General features: G+C 39.4%; 1 protein-coding gene across 1 annotated transcript in view; it reads right to left on the reverse strand.

Annotated features, from left to right (window-relative positions):
• mfsd11 (major facilitator superfamily domain containing 11) overlaps positions 1-15,428 on the reverse strand; it is a 31,918-nt gene that overhangs the window by 6,507 nt on the left and 9,983 nt on the right. The window contains exons 5-11 of the mRNA XM_063074374.1: positions 14,429-14,525; positions 11,857-11,915; positions 10,128-10,272; positions 4,895-4,932; positions 4,728-4,793; positions 4,062-4,187; positions 3,787-3,973 (exon numbers count right to left, since the gene is read on the reverse strand). Coding sequence (XP_062930444.1) covers positions 3,787-3,973; positions 4,062-4,187; positions 4,728-4,793; positions 4,895-4,932; positions 10,128-10,272; positions 11,857-11,915; positions 14,429-14,525 — 718 coding nt within the window. The remainder of the gene's footprint in view (positions 1-3,786; positions 3,974-4,061; positions 4,188-4,727; positions 4,794-4,894; positions 4,933-10,127; positions 10,273-11,856; positions 11,916-14,428; positions 14,526-15,428) is intronic.

Consider the following 15,428-nt stretch of genomic DNA (forward strand, 5'->3'; position numbering starts at 1 on the left):
ATGTGGTTGCTCTGGTTTTTGGCTGTGTAGTTATTTGTGAGCGGAGTGAGCACTGGGATCATCACACAACCTCGGGGGTCACCCATGTTGAGGATGATGGGGAAGGAGGAACAACTGTGCATCTCTGAGGTCTCTTCTTTAGGAAGTCTAAGACCCAGGTGCACAGTGGTGGTATTCAGACCGAGGCTTAGGAGTTTGTTCACCAAGGTCTGGGCGACAATAGTGTTGAATGCTGAACAGAAATCCAGAAACAGCATTCTGACATTAATGTCCAGGTGTGCCCGGTCCAGGGCTATAACACATGCTATGGCATCTGTCGTAGAGTGGTTCTGTCAGTAAGAATACTGATGAGTGTCCAATGTGGCAGGAATGGGGTTTATGATATGCGCCATTATCAGCCATTCAAAGTACTTCATGATGATTGGTGTCAGTGCCACTAGGTGGTAGTCATTTATTTCTGGAGGTATAAAGTTCTTTGGCAACAGGATGATAGTGGCTGATTTGAAGCATGTAGAGACAGCAGTCTGGATGAGTGAAGTGTTGAAGATGTCTGTGAAGATGTCAGTGAGCACACTCCCTGAGTTCTCGGCCTGGGATGTTGTCTGGCTTTCAGCCGCCTTTCAGGGCTTGACTCTCTGCCGAATCCTTCTCACGTCTGCTGCTGTTACAGACAGTGACTGCTCAGCTGGGAGGGGGTAGATTCTGTGACTGGGGTTGTATTGCATGCCTGGAAGCATGTATACAAGTTGTTCAAAGCAGCAGGGAGGAAGGCGTCACTGGTACAGACTACAATTTTTTCTCTTTCTTAGTCAGTAATGTCTTTGATGCCCAGCTACATACACCAGGTATTGTTATCAGACAGGTGTTTTCAATTTTTTGTGCGTTGACAGCCATTGTCCTCTTGATGCCCAAGATGAGGTTCCTTCTGGCGGCTCTGAGAGCTGTCTGTCGCTCGACTTAAAGGCAGCATCCTGGACTTTCAGTGGTGTCCTCTGCATTCAGCCAGGGCTTCTGGTTGTGCCATGAGAAGACCAGCCTTGAGGTACCAATGTTGTCAACACACTTAATGATGACAGATGAGGCATATTCCTCGAGGTCTGTGTCTATGCTGTTTGTGGTGGCCTCCTTGTACATCTGTCAGTTAGTCTGTTTAAACAGTTCTGAAGCATAGAGGTTGCCTCATTAGGTCATACAGTGATGGTCCTCTTGACTGCTTTCTCCATCTTCAGCAGCAGTTGGTATGCTGGGATTAATATTGTGGGGATGTAGTTAGAGAGGCCAAGATGAGGGCATGGGATGGCTTTGTATGTACCATGTCTGTTTTTAATAAACATGGTCCAGTCTGTTTGTTCCCCTAGTGGTCATGGTGATGTGTTGGTGGAATTTTGGTAAAATGTCCTGCAGGTTAACATGATTGAAGTCACTTGTAATTATGAAGAGACCATCCGAATGCTAGTATTGTAGAAAGCTGATGTATCTGTAAAGCCCTCCCAGTGTGTCCTTGGTGGTCGCGCTCGGGGGATGTTGACAGTGGTGAAGAACACAACAGTAAAATCCCAGAGCAGGTAATGTGGCTGCCATTTCATTGTAAGATGCTCAATTTCCCCATAAAAGTGACTGCTAATTACAGGTGAGTTTATGCACCAACCTTTGTTAATGTACATACAGATTCCACCTCCTTTGGATTTCCCTGACAGGGGGTTCCTGTCTGCATGGAACAGTCATCACATTGCGTTGAAATGCTGAGTCAGGCATGTTGTTGTTTAACCATGTTTCAGTGAAAACCAGAATGTAGCAGTTTTGGATCTCTTGCAGTGCGTTCATTTTCAGTCTCAGAGAGTCCATTTTATTATCTAGTAAATGGACTTTGGACACGAAAAGCGATGGCACTGCTGGTCTGGTCAGGTTGGCGCTCAGCCTAGCTACTGCCCCAGCTCTCTTGCCACGCTTCTGCCTCCTCTCATACTACCTGTGTCTGACACTTTCTTGGCTGAACCACTTAGTCCAGGTTGCTGTCATCGGCTCTGGTGTCCGCAGAATCCCAAGTCGGTTGGGCACTGCTATTAACTCTGCTGCCCGTGGATTAAATGTTATTTTGTCTAAATGTTCAGTGATGCTGTATTCGTGGCGTTTTGGATGACTGAAATGACTGAAAACTTTAAGACACTACTTTACTTTACCTTACACTTCATTGTCACTAAACAATTGGTACTAGAACATACAATCATCACAGCGATATTTGATTCTGCGCTTCCCACTCCCTGGATTACAAATATTAAAATATTAAAAGCAGTTAAAATTAGTAGATATTAAAAATTTAAATTATAAATCATAAATAGAAAATAGAAAAATGGGAAGTAAGGTAGTGCAAAAAAACCGAGAAGCAGGTCTGGATATTTGGAGGGTACAGCCCAGATCCGGGTCAGGATCTGTTCAGCAGTTGGAAAGGAGCTGTTCCCAAATCTGGCTATATGAGTCTTCAAGCTCCTGAGCCTTCTCCCAGAGGGAAGAGGGATGGAAAGTGTGTTGGCTGGGTGGGTTGTGTCCTTGATTATCCTGGCAGCACTGCTCCGACAGCGTGCGATGTAAAGTGAATCCACGGACCGAAGATTGGTTTGTGTGATGTGCTGCGCCGTGTTCACGATCTTCTGCAGCTTCTTCTGGTCTTGGACAGGACAACTTCCATACCAGGTTGTGATGCACCCTAGAAGAATGCTTTCTACGGTGCATCTATAAAAATTAGTGAGGATTTTAGGGGACAGGCCAAATTTCTTTAGTTTTCTCAGGAAGTAAAGGCGTTGGTGGGCCTTCTTGGCAGTGAACTCTGCGTGGATGGACCAAGTTAGGTCATTTGTGATATTGACCCCGAGGAACTTAAAGCTTTTGGCCTGTTCCATTTGTGGACCACTGATGTAAATTGGGTCGTGCGGTCCGCTACTCCTTCTGAAGTCAACAACCAATTCCTTCATCTTGCTGATGTTGAGGGATAGGTTATCGTCTTCGCACCATGTCACCAGGTTCTTAATTTCCTCTCTGTACTCAAACTCATCATTACCCGAGATACGGCCTACAATTGTTGTGTCATCAGCAAACCTATATATTGAGTTTGACGGAAACTTGGCTACACAATCATGGGTGTACAGTGAGTACAGCAGGGGGCTGAGTACACAGCCTTGTGGGGCACTGGTGCTCAGAGTGATTGCAGAGGAGAGCTTTTCCCCTATTTTTACAGCCTGAGTCCTGTCTGTGAGGAAGTTGAAGATCCAGCTGCAGATCTGAGTGCTAAGGCTCTCTAAGAATTTAAAGCTTGCACCTTTGTTGGGAGCCAGAGTACCCTCTGCTCGCTACTATGTTCAAGGTACATCTAGCCCTTGAGCTTTACATCAGCTATTCTAACATTTTTAAAGACTTATCCAAGGTATATAGAAACCAATGCAAAGGGCTTAACAACAAGCCTCAACAAGGCTGCCAAGATTGCTTGAGGGTAGGGTCTTATGATCCTTACATGGAACAGAAAGTTAGCACTGTTACAGTGACCACACAGGAGATAAACATGGATTAGATTAAGCGCATTCTGGCCCAGAAGGTAACAAACCTCCGTCTTAATAAATAGCCGCTGTTCCTCAAATTCAATAATTTTAACATGTATCCCCATATTTACTTAATTGTGAATTTCATATTTCTCAAATAATCAACATCTAAACAAATTAATGCCCAAGCTACAAATATAAATTAGTAATACTGCATCTGTAACAGGCAAAAGTAAAAACCAAATAAATGGCCAACCTTGGAATTATATAAGCAGCTTCACTTGTCCCTGCATCAGGAACCACTGGTGCATCATTTGGCACATTTAGGAAAATGAGATAGAAGGTTAGAATATGAAATGATAAACCCAGAAGAACTACAGGATTTCTGCCAATGCCAAGATATCTGCTGAGGAATTTGTTCAATAAACCAAATGTTGCTCCACCTAAAAATGAGTACAAAAGAAATAAATATATTTTCTTTTAACAAAAGTACACTTCATTGTTTAATAATAAAAATAAGTGATTACAAACCTACAACCTCTCCAACGCCAGTGAAGATGCCATTTAAACCAATCAGACTTTTGGCTTCATCCCCAAAGTGATTTGTCGCCCCCAGGCATGTGCCATATACCCCACTCAAAAACGTTAGCTCAAAACCTAGAAAAGAAATATTTCAAACATTTTCATTCATTCACTCTTCACATGCCTCCATTTCTAGACTGAGTTGCAAGTGGTTTTTTTCACCTTTCTTCGTATTATCTGTTCAGTATTATCAGCTATACCAACAGGCGGTCAACTGGCATGTATGTAGTGCAAACATAGCCCATTACATTTCCATTGAAAGAAATATCAATTATGAGTGAAGCTGAGGATGTTCATTCTTTAGAGATCAGTTATATTACAAGGACGCTGATTAAGTTTCATCTAGATATCCTATTATTAGGAGTTTTTTTTCTTACCACCTCATGTATTTTAATGTAATTTTTCAATCTTTAAAACTGTAACACAAATATACATTTGCTAACATATTTAACAAATTGCTATTCATTTTAATCACTCCACAAAACAATATTTATTTTAATATATTGAAACAATTATTTTGATATACAATGCACAAGAATACACTGGAATTTAAAAAAGTCTAGTATCTATTAATACTGTAGTAACAGGGTTATTCAGCTTAAGGAAGGATCTCACCTGTGTAGGCAATGCAAACACTTAGAAGCAGCATATCCTTGGTAAAAAATATATTGATTGCACTCTCTGTTAAGAAAACATATTTCTTATAAATTAGAGATTTTAAGATAAAGCATGTAATAAATTGTTGGAAAATGAATTGGTACAAATATGTGCAAGAAACTTACTGAATGCAGCTACTGCTTGGGATGAACGTCCTTCAGTCCTGTAAATTATGCAAAACCATATCAATAGCCTTAGAAAACGAAGTGCAGGTAGTTCCATTTTTACATATTTTTCTGTAATGCAAGCTGGATATAACATGATTGATGGATTAGGTAACACTATTTGCATTACATGGGCTGCACTAGCTAGAGTACAATCCAGTTCAGGAAAACCTGTTCAAATCCATGCTTTGAGGGTGACTTCAGTCTGTTATGCTATAGCATGACCTTCCATATTGCAAAAGCAGAATTATTAGAGACTCCCAGGCCAAGTGAGGTATGCTTCCTATTTGTCACTCAAATAAACAGGGACTTCCAATCAAATCTAAACGAACGCCTATGTCAGGATGCTGTTCATCAACTATAGCTCAGCATTTATCACTATCATTCCCATAATCCTGATTGAGAAGTTACAGAACCTGGGCCTCTGTAATTATATCCTTGATTTCCTAACCAGAAGTCCACAATCAGTGCAGATTGGTGATAATATCCCCACCTCGCTGACGAATAACACTGGTGCACCTCAGGGGTGTATGCTTAGCCCACTGCTCTAGTCTCAAATACCATCTATAAATTTGTTGATGATACAACCGTTGCTGGTAGAATCTCAGATGGAGACGAGAGGGCGTACAGGAGCGAGATATGCCAACCAGTGGAGTGGTGTCGCAGAAACAACTTTGCACTCAATGACAGTAAGACAAAAGAGCTGACAGTGGACTTCAGGAAGGGCAAGTCAGAGGAACACATACCAATCCTCATAGAAGGATCAGAAGTGGAGAGAGCGAGCAGTTTCAAGTTCTGGGTGTCAAGATCCCTGAGGACCTAACTTGGTCTCAATATATCAATGCAGCTATAAAGAAGGCAAGACAGCGACTCCTAATGGAGTCTGAAGACATTTGGTATGTCAACAAAAACACTCAAAAACTTCTATAGATGCACCATGGACAGCATTCTGGCAGGCAGCGTCCCTGTCTAGTATGGGAGGGTGGGGGTCTACTGCACAGGACCGAAAGATGTTGCAGAAGGTCGTAAATTTAGTCAGCTCCATCTTGGGTATTAGCCTACGAAGTACCCAGGACATTTTCAAGGAGCAGCATCTCAGAAAGGCAGCTTCCATTATTAAGGACCCCCCAGCACCCAGGGCATGCCCTTTTCTCACTGTTAACACCTGGTAGGAAGTACAGAAGGCACACACTCAGCAATTCTGGAACAGCTTCTTCCCCTCTGCCATCTGATTCCTAAATGGACATTGAACCCATGAACACTACCTCACTTTATTTAAAATATATATTATTCCTGTATTTGCACGATTTTTTATCTATTCAATGTGTATACTGTAATTGATTTACTACTCATTTTTTTCCCCCTTCTATATTATGTATTGCATTGAACTGCTGGTAAGTTAACAAATTTCACAACACATGCCGACGATAATAAACCTGATTCTGACCTCACCAGAGCTGAACCTGGGCTCCTTTTCTGAGCACATACAAAGCAAATAGAAATGTTTACCCTCACTTGCTCAACACATTGCAAATTAACTTCTAATCAAGCTCGCTAGGAGGTCTTTGAGTTACCTTCATTTGTTTTGATATACAAATTCAAGTCACACAATCTTAGAGCGTTTTACGAATTGAGTATTGTATAAACCAACATTCATGCATGCAATATATGTGTTTAAGCCAATAAATTAGCATGTGTGTAGATGAATATTTTTATAACGCATACATTGGCAAAGGAAACAAGTTAACTCAGTGGCCTCCAACCACCGGGCCGCGGACCGGTACTAGGCCGCAAAGCATGTGCTACCAGGCCGTGAGCAAACGATATGAGTCAGCTGCACCTTTCCTCATTCCGTCACGCACTGTTGAACTTGAACATAGGGTTGCCAACTGTCCCGTATTTGCCGCGACATCCCGTATATTGGGCTAAATTGGTTTGTCCCATACGGGACCGCCCTTGTCCTGTATTTCCCCCACTAAGGTACAGCATTCCTATGAAACCTTCTGAGCCATGAATTTATATGGGAAAAATTTTTGAGCGTTCCCAGACCCAAAAAATAACCTACCAAATCATACCAAATAATACACAAAACCTAAAGTAACACTAACATATAGTAAAAGCAGGAATGATATGATAAATACACAGCCTATATAAAGTAGAAATAACGTATGTACAGTCTAGTCGGGAAGATGAAGGCAGAACCGATTTGTGGGAGAGAAAAATCGGCACATCACGCATGCGCACACAGGTGCCCGCGCAAGGCTTTATGGTCATGGTAGTCTTTCGTGGGGTAAAGTGTCCCGGGATTTGACTGCTACTTTTGTCCCTTATTTGGGAGTGAGAAAGTTGGCAACCCTAACTGTAAAAGACATGTTGAGGTGAGTTTATCCTTACTTGAACAACCCCCCCCCACTCCCCCCGGTTGGCCGGTCCGCAAGAATATTGTCAATATTAAACTGGTCCGCAGTGCAAAAAAAGGTTGGGGACCCCTGAGTTAACTGAACCATTTCCTGAAACGTTTGTAGTTATAAAAAAAAACTACAAAAGATTCAGGAACAGGGCTGAATGTCAAGAAAAAAAAGTGAGTTTATGAAAAAAAAAATTCAAATTACATCAAATGTCATTTCTGCCTTTAGGCTTCATTAATTCAATCACTTATTTATCTGGATCATGTTGGGATTTTAAAAAGTTTATGCCTTTATATTAATGACAATGTTATCATTTTCAAAACTGTTAAGTACTCAATGCCCACAGAGTTAAATAAAACTCATTTCCAGAGTCTCACACATTGAATTATTCAATCTGAAGCTTCCCAGCATAGAAACATAGAAAATAGGTGCAGGAGTAGGCCATTCAGCCCTTCGAGCCTGCACCGCCATTCAGTATGATCATGGTTGATCAACCAACTCAGAACCCTGTACCAGCCTTCCCTCCATACCCCCTGATCCCTTTAGCCACAAGGGCCGTATCTAACTCCCTCTTAAATATAGCCAATGAACTGGCCTCAACTGTTTCCTGTGGCAGAGAATTCCAGATTCACCACTCTGTGTGTGAAGAAGTTTTTCCTAATCTTGGTCCGAAAAGGCTTCCCCTTTATCCTCAAACTGTGACCCCTCGTTCTGGACTTCCCCAACATCGGGAACAATCTTCCTGCATCTAGCCTGTCCAATCCTTTTAGGATTATATACGTTTCAATAAGATCCCCCTCAATCTTCTAAATTCCAACGAGTATAAGCGTAGTCGATCCAGTCTTTCATCATATGAAAGTGCTGCCATCCCAGGAATCAATTTGGTGAACCTTCTTTATACTCCCTCTATAGCAAGAATGTCTTTCCTCAGATTAGGGGACCAAAACTGCACACAATACTCCAGGTGTGGTCTCACCAAGGCCTTGTACAACTGCAGTAGTACCTCCTGCTCCTGTACTTGAATCCTCTTGCTATAAATGCCAGCATACCATTCGCCTTTTTCACCGCCTGCTGTACCTGCATGCCCACTTTCAATGACTGGTGTATAATGACACCCAGGTCTCGTTGCACCTCCCCTTTTCCTAATCAGCCACCATTCAGATAATAATCTGTTTTCCTGTTTTTGCCACCAAAGTGGATAACCTCATATTTATCCACATTAAATTGCATCTGCCATGAATTTGCCCACTCACCTAACCTATCCAAGTCACCCTGCATCCTCCTCACAGCTAACACTGCCGCCCAGCTTCGTGTCATCCGCAAACTTGGAGATGCTGCATTTAATTCCACATTAATATATATTGTAAACTACCGGAGTCCCAGCACTGAGCCTTGCAGTATCCCACTAGTCACTGCCTGCCATTCTGAAAAAGTCCCGTTTATTCCCACTCTTTGCTTCCTGTCTGCCAACCAATTCTCTATCCACATCAATACCTTACCCCCAATACCATGTGCTTTAAGTTTGCACACTAATCTCCTGTGTGGGACCTTGTCAAAAGCCTTTTGAAAATCCAAATATACCACATCCACTGGTTCTCCCCAATCCACTCTACTAGTTACATCCTCAAAAAAATTCTACGAGATTCGTCAGACATGATTTTCCTTTCACAAATCCATGCTGACTTTGTCCGATGATTTCACCGCTTTCCAAATGTGCTGTTATCACATCTTTGATAACTGACTCGAGCATTTTCCCCACCAGCGATGTTAGGCTAACTGGTCTATAATTCCCCGGTTTCTCTCCCTCCATTTTTTAAAAAGTGGGGTTACATTAGCCACCCTCCAATCCTCAGGAACTAGTCCTGAATCTAAAGAGTTTTGAAAAATTATCACTAATGCATCCACTATTTCTTGGGCTACTTCCTTAAGCACTCTGGGATGCAGACCATCTGGCCCTGGGTATTTATCTGCCTTTAATCCCTTCAATTTACCTAACACCACTTCCCTACTAACATGTATTTCCTTCAGTTCCTCTATCTCACTGGACCCTCTGTCCCCTATTATTTCCGGAAGATTATTTATGTCCTCCTTAGTGAGGACAGAACCAAAGTAGTTATTCAATTGGTCTGCCATGTCCTTGCTCCCCATAATCAATTCACCTGTTTCTGTCTGTAGGGGACCTACATTTGTCTTAACCAATCTTTTTCTTTTCACATATCTATAAAAGCTTTTACAGTCAGTTTTTATGTTCCCTGCCAGTTTTCTCTCATAATCTTTATTCCCCTTCCTAATTAAGCCCTTTGTCCTCCTCTGCTGGACTCTGAATTTCTCCCAGTCCTCAGGTGAGCCACTTTTTCTGGCTAATTTGTATGCTTCTTCTTTGGAATTGATACTATCCCTAATTTCCCTTGTCAGCCACGGGTGCACTACCTTCTTTGATTTATTCTTTTGCCAAACTGGGATGAACAATTGTTGTAGTTCATCCATGCGATCTTTAAACGCTTGCCATTGCATATCCACCGTCAACCCTTTAAGTGTCATTTGCCAGTCTATCTTAGCTAATTCACGTCTCATACCTTCAAAGTTACTCTTCTTTAAGTACAGAACCTTTGTTTCTGAATTAACTATGTCACTCTCCATCTTAATGCATGACCAATTGATAAAAGAAAAATGAAATCTAAAAGATGCCCACATAAATGAAATATGGAATTATTTATCAGTCTGGATTTCTTGAACCACATGTCTCTACCTCATGATTTCTCATGTTTCGGTAAACAAAAATTTACCTTAATGTAATTTCAGGCTCATCATCAGATATTTCATTTTCTGTTGACTGAGGCTCTGAGTCAGGTTTCCTTATAAGAATGAACAGGACACTTCCCACCAAACTAATTACAGCGAGTGCAGTATAAACAGTCTTGCGGTCATAATCTGAAATAACAAGAAAAAAATACTACAAAATAATGAATTTACTAAAATTCAGAAAAGAAAGAAGGAAACATTAAGAGCTGGAGAGGATGGGTACAAGCTGCCAAGCCATTCCCATAAAGCATGAAATGTTCTGTGATAATGGAATACAATTATTTTGCTAAAATGACACAAGACGAGGGGTACCCAACAAATGAGGGTGCAAATAGGAAATTCAAAATAAGAAGGAAGGTAAATGTTAAAGTGACTGTGAAAGTGGTAGGGGGAAAGAAAGAACAGTATGTATATAAAGATTTAATATTTAAGTAGCCACAAAGGGAGAAATTAAATTAATATTTCATGGTTCTCTTTTGCCCAAATTCCTTTCTTAAATTCTATCATACACCCCATCAATCCTCAAGAAATGCACTTGCTGTGAGTGCCTATACCTATCATCACTTTCTTTTTTTCCCCCGATCAAACCTTCACTAAAGCTTTTCATTTCTAGTCTTATCAAATTTGCTCTTTACCCTTATTGGAACAACTGCTGCTAGCTCATTTAAAAGGCTCCCATTTATCAAACGTAATTTTACCCACAAGTCTCGACCAAAAATCTACTTCTGCTAGGTTGTCTCTAATGCTGCTGAGCTCTGCCTTTCCCCAGTTTTGGTCTCAACTTGAGGACCAGCCTTTTCAATGTACATAACTACTTAGAGAGTTGTGGTCACTGTTCCCAGAATGTTCCACTGCTGAAATTTCCACCTGCCCATTTCAGTTTCAAGTTAAAACCCCATCCCTTGAAGGATGCCTCAAAAACCCTCTTGCACACTTTCCACGCCATTTAAGCTGCTTGCATTAAACCTTCCTCAAAATTGCTCATGGCGGCTCTTTTGCGGAAGTTTTCGAGTTGGGAGGGCAGGGAATCGATTAGATGGGGAGATCATAAATCTGACACTATTTCACAATAGAGAAATTACAGCCAAACTCCATCTACCTCAACTATATTTAGTAAGCGCTTCTTAAAATATTAAAAGATAAATTATAGGATTATTTTATATAAATTGCCTATTTTCATGATCACAAAGGAGTGTTGATTTGTAACAGTATGAAAGATATGTTATGGGCAACAGTGTTCCAAGGTCGCTGAATTAATTAGTGGTTTAAGAGTTAAAGAAGAATCTACCAGATTTGTGACATCTTTCTTGACAAGTAGCTTCATTTGGGTTGCATTCCACACTGCCAAAGTCAGCCCTTCATAAGTTTGAACAAGACATTTGTTGAAATGTAAAGACAGGGTTTAAAACTCAGAGCACACACCAAGGTTGGCAGTGGAGAAGCCAAATGTTTTACAATGCCCAGATGCAGTAATAAAGAGATAAGTATGGGGAACAGTGCAAACTATACTGGTAGTATGATGCAACACAATGACCATGATTTCCAAGACATTTATTGAATGGAAGATCTTTTCCTTAATATTCTGAAGAAAAAAGGCACAGCTACCAAAACAAACAAATTATAAGTCTATTATTTAGCACCAGTAGTCTGCAATAAAACACTACTGCTGTGTTGTTTCTTGTGATATGTTCAACATAGGTTAGGAGAACTGACCTGAAATATGCTTTTCTCCTTTCCATGCTAAATAAATGTACAGATTTCCAAATAAAAGACTAGGAAAAAGAAAAAAATATTAGATTTCTCTCTGAATAAAAAGATAAACAAAACTATGTCTATGATTACAGTATCATTGTTCAAATGACAAGAATTCACAGAAATTAAAGCAATTCAAGTAAAATTCAAACAAGTCATATGGTTTGTAGAGAGCTGTTTTCTAAACAAAATTGAACTCAAACTTTTAACAGTTCCAGCTATTTGTGCATCTAGCACTCCCTCTCCCCACAGCAGCTGACATTTTGACTAACATGTCAAGTTTCCCTTACTCATTTACAAAATTGCTTGAAACTCAGCTTTTGGATAACCCTCCCAATACTAACAATTTGGCCAAATGCCATTTTAATCTGATTTGCATCTGTCTTGAAGTTTAGTTATATTACCAAACAAACCACATTGCATTTTCAGGATGTTACAATCTAGAAAATTATTTACAAAATTATATTTAAAAAGAAAAATATTTATCAGATAGGATTAGGCTTTTTGACTCTGTGCCTCTAATAATCAATAACCTTGTATAATGCCTTTTACCTTAATGCCACATTAGCTTCAAATCCTATCATATCTGAAGCCTGTATCAACCATGTTCTGAATATTCTGAGTGCTAGAACCTCCACTGTCCTCTCAGGAATCAAATTCCAAAGAATTATTATTCTCTATGAAGATTTTCCTATCTCTCATCTAAATTGCTGCCCCTTGATTTTGAGACCATGATCTCTGATTCTGGACCCCAACCCAAGGAAAAGCATGAACCTCATCAAACCCCTTAATAATTTTGTATGCTTCAATGAGATCATCTCATGTCCAGCAAAAATAAAATGAACTTATAAAAGAATAACAAAGTAAATTGAACATTGGGGTTGTTGGATCTCTATTGTTTTCCTGATCCTTTGGGTTCTTCCAGTGGTCAAGAATGGTGAGGAGTCTCAATTCTTAATGATTGTTTACTTCAAAGTTTAAACAAATACTAAGCAAAGTGAAGAGCTGAGAAACAAAGAGTCAATGAAAAGCAAACAAGGTGAAGAAAAAAAAAGGAAAAGACGCGCCTCTGAAAAATCCAATACCTTTTATAATCCAGATAACAGAAAATTCCTTAGATAAGAATAAACCCATCAATTGTTGCACAATTACATCACGTGGGTAATGTGTTAACACTTAGCCAATGAAAAATGAGAAAGGTGATAAACTGCTATATAACTGCTATACCACTTCCTGCCAATGAGGATGAACTACCACATACTGAGAAAAATACTTGAATTTGTTAAAAAAGTACACATTATGATTAAATGACTTTAGTTTTATATTGATTCATGTTACAAAAAGTATGCTTAAAAAGTAGTTTCCAACAGGGTCACAAGAATTCTCATTCTAAGAATTATAGGTCCTTTTTTAGCAAACAATTTACAATCAGAATCTATAATGTGCCTGAATTCAGATGAGGTTCACTTTGTAATATTTACTTCTACCCAATTTTGTTAGTTTCTTGCAAAGGGGAAAACAACTTACATGAAAATAAAGGAAATAAAGAAAAATATGCTAAGAACATTCAACAAGTCAGACAGCATCTGTGGAAACAGAATCTAAATTAAACTTACAGGTTGAAACTCTTTGTTAGTTTGTCCAGCATTTGCAGGTTTTGATTTCATTAAAAAGAAAGAACATTCTTTGACAACACATTGCTCTGTATTTGTTAAAAATCTGGTTAAACTTTCAGCTCCAATTCTCAGATTGTTTTGAACTGTATGATCTTAAAGTTAACATTTGATGTGGCAGTGTAATTGTGCTCAATATTAGATGATACAAATCTGAGGTCCAATGCTATACATTAAGCACATCAGCATTAGCAAGATGACAGAATAATGGGAATACTCAAAAACTACATTTATTAAACAATAGTTAAGAATGATGACAAGGCAAACATTGGCAAGATGATACTGGTGAAACATGGCGATGCATTACCGGCAGCTTCTAAAACTTCAAAATACACTTTTGAACTACTCTCACTGCAATCTGCAGCCTGTAATTAATGTAGTTTTGAACCTTCTTAATGCTCAAAATTTATTATTTATTATTTTCTTTCTTTTTGTATTTGCAGAGCTTTTTGTTTTTTTGCACATCAGTTGTTTGTTGGTCCTGGGGAGTTCAGTCCTTCATTGATTCTATTGTGCTTCTTGTAGTTACGATAATTGCCCGCAAGAAAATGAATCTCAGGCTTGTATATGGTGACATATAGGCACTTTGATAATATATTTACATTGAACTTTGAGGATAGGATAGGAAGTTGGAGTGAAGAATTCATCCAAAAAGCATTTGTAAATTTAATTTCTACAAATTACAGCAGGCACAAACATTTAAAGCTTTCATTTCCTCATAAATGACACTTGTACACAAAATCATATATTTAAATAAAGGAAATTAGTTAAAAATTAATCAGCTTTGAAACAGATGCACAGATGTATGCATCACATAACGAAGTAAACTTAAATAATATTGTCACATTTTAAACAAATACCTAAATTGCAACAAAGCCCAAAATATTCCACTGTTTCTTCCAATTGTATTTTCATCTGAATTAATTGTCAAACAATTGCCTTGTGCTGTCCATAACACTGAAAGACATAAAATAATGTTCAATCATTGCAACAAATTTCAACCAATTTTATAAAATAATCGATTTATCAGTTATACATCACTAGAGTACTGTACACTTTCTTCCAAGATTTTCAAACTGCAGTTCACAAAATACTATGCTGGTGTTGGGATCACTGTTGCTTATTATTTATTGAAACAATTTGGATGTGAAGGTACAAAGTCCGATCAGTAGCTTAAAGATGACATTAAATTAGGAGCTGTTGTTGATCATGAAAAAGGCTGTCATAAACTGCAGAGGGATCTTGATTAATCAGAGGAGTGGTTTAAGGATTGGCAAGTGAATTTCAATAGTCATGTGTGAGATGATGAATTTTGGATGAGAGGGGAAAGATTTAAGAATGACTTGAGGGTGAGGGGTAACATTTTCACACGGAGGCTGGAGAGTATACTGAACGAGCTGCCATAGGAAGTAATTGAGGCAGGTACAATAGTATAATTTGAGAAGTATTTAGACAGGTCCACGAAGGGGCGAGACTTAGAGAAACTTGGGCTGAAAACACGAAATTGGGACATGCTGGGTGCACACTGTGGTCAGCATAGACCTATTGGACTGAAAGTCTGTAACCATGCTGTATTGCTCTATAACTCTATAGTACATCAGTAATATTTTGCTGTAGTAGTCATAGTCATACTTTATTGATCCTGGGGGAAATTGGTTTTCGTTACAGTTGCACCATAAATAATTAAATAGTAATAAAACCATAAATAGTTAAATAGTAATATGTAAATTATGCCAGGAAATAAGCCCAGGACCAGCCTATTGGCTCAGGGTGTCTGACCCACCAAGGGAGGAGTTGTAAAGTTTGATGGCCACAGGCAGGAATGTCCTCCTATGACGCTCTGTGTTGCATCTCGGTGGA

Source organism: Mobula hypostoma, chromosome 22 (genome assembly GCF_963921235.1).
Source record: "Mobula hypostoma chromosome 22, sMobHyp1.1, whole genome shotgun sequence".
In the NCBI taxonomy this organism is placed as follows: Eukaryota; Metazoa; Chordata; class Chondrichthyes; order Myliobatiformes; family Myliobatidae; genus Mobula; species Mobula hypostoma.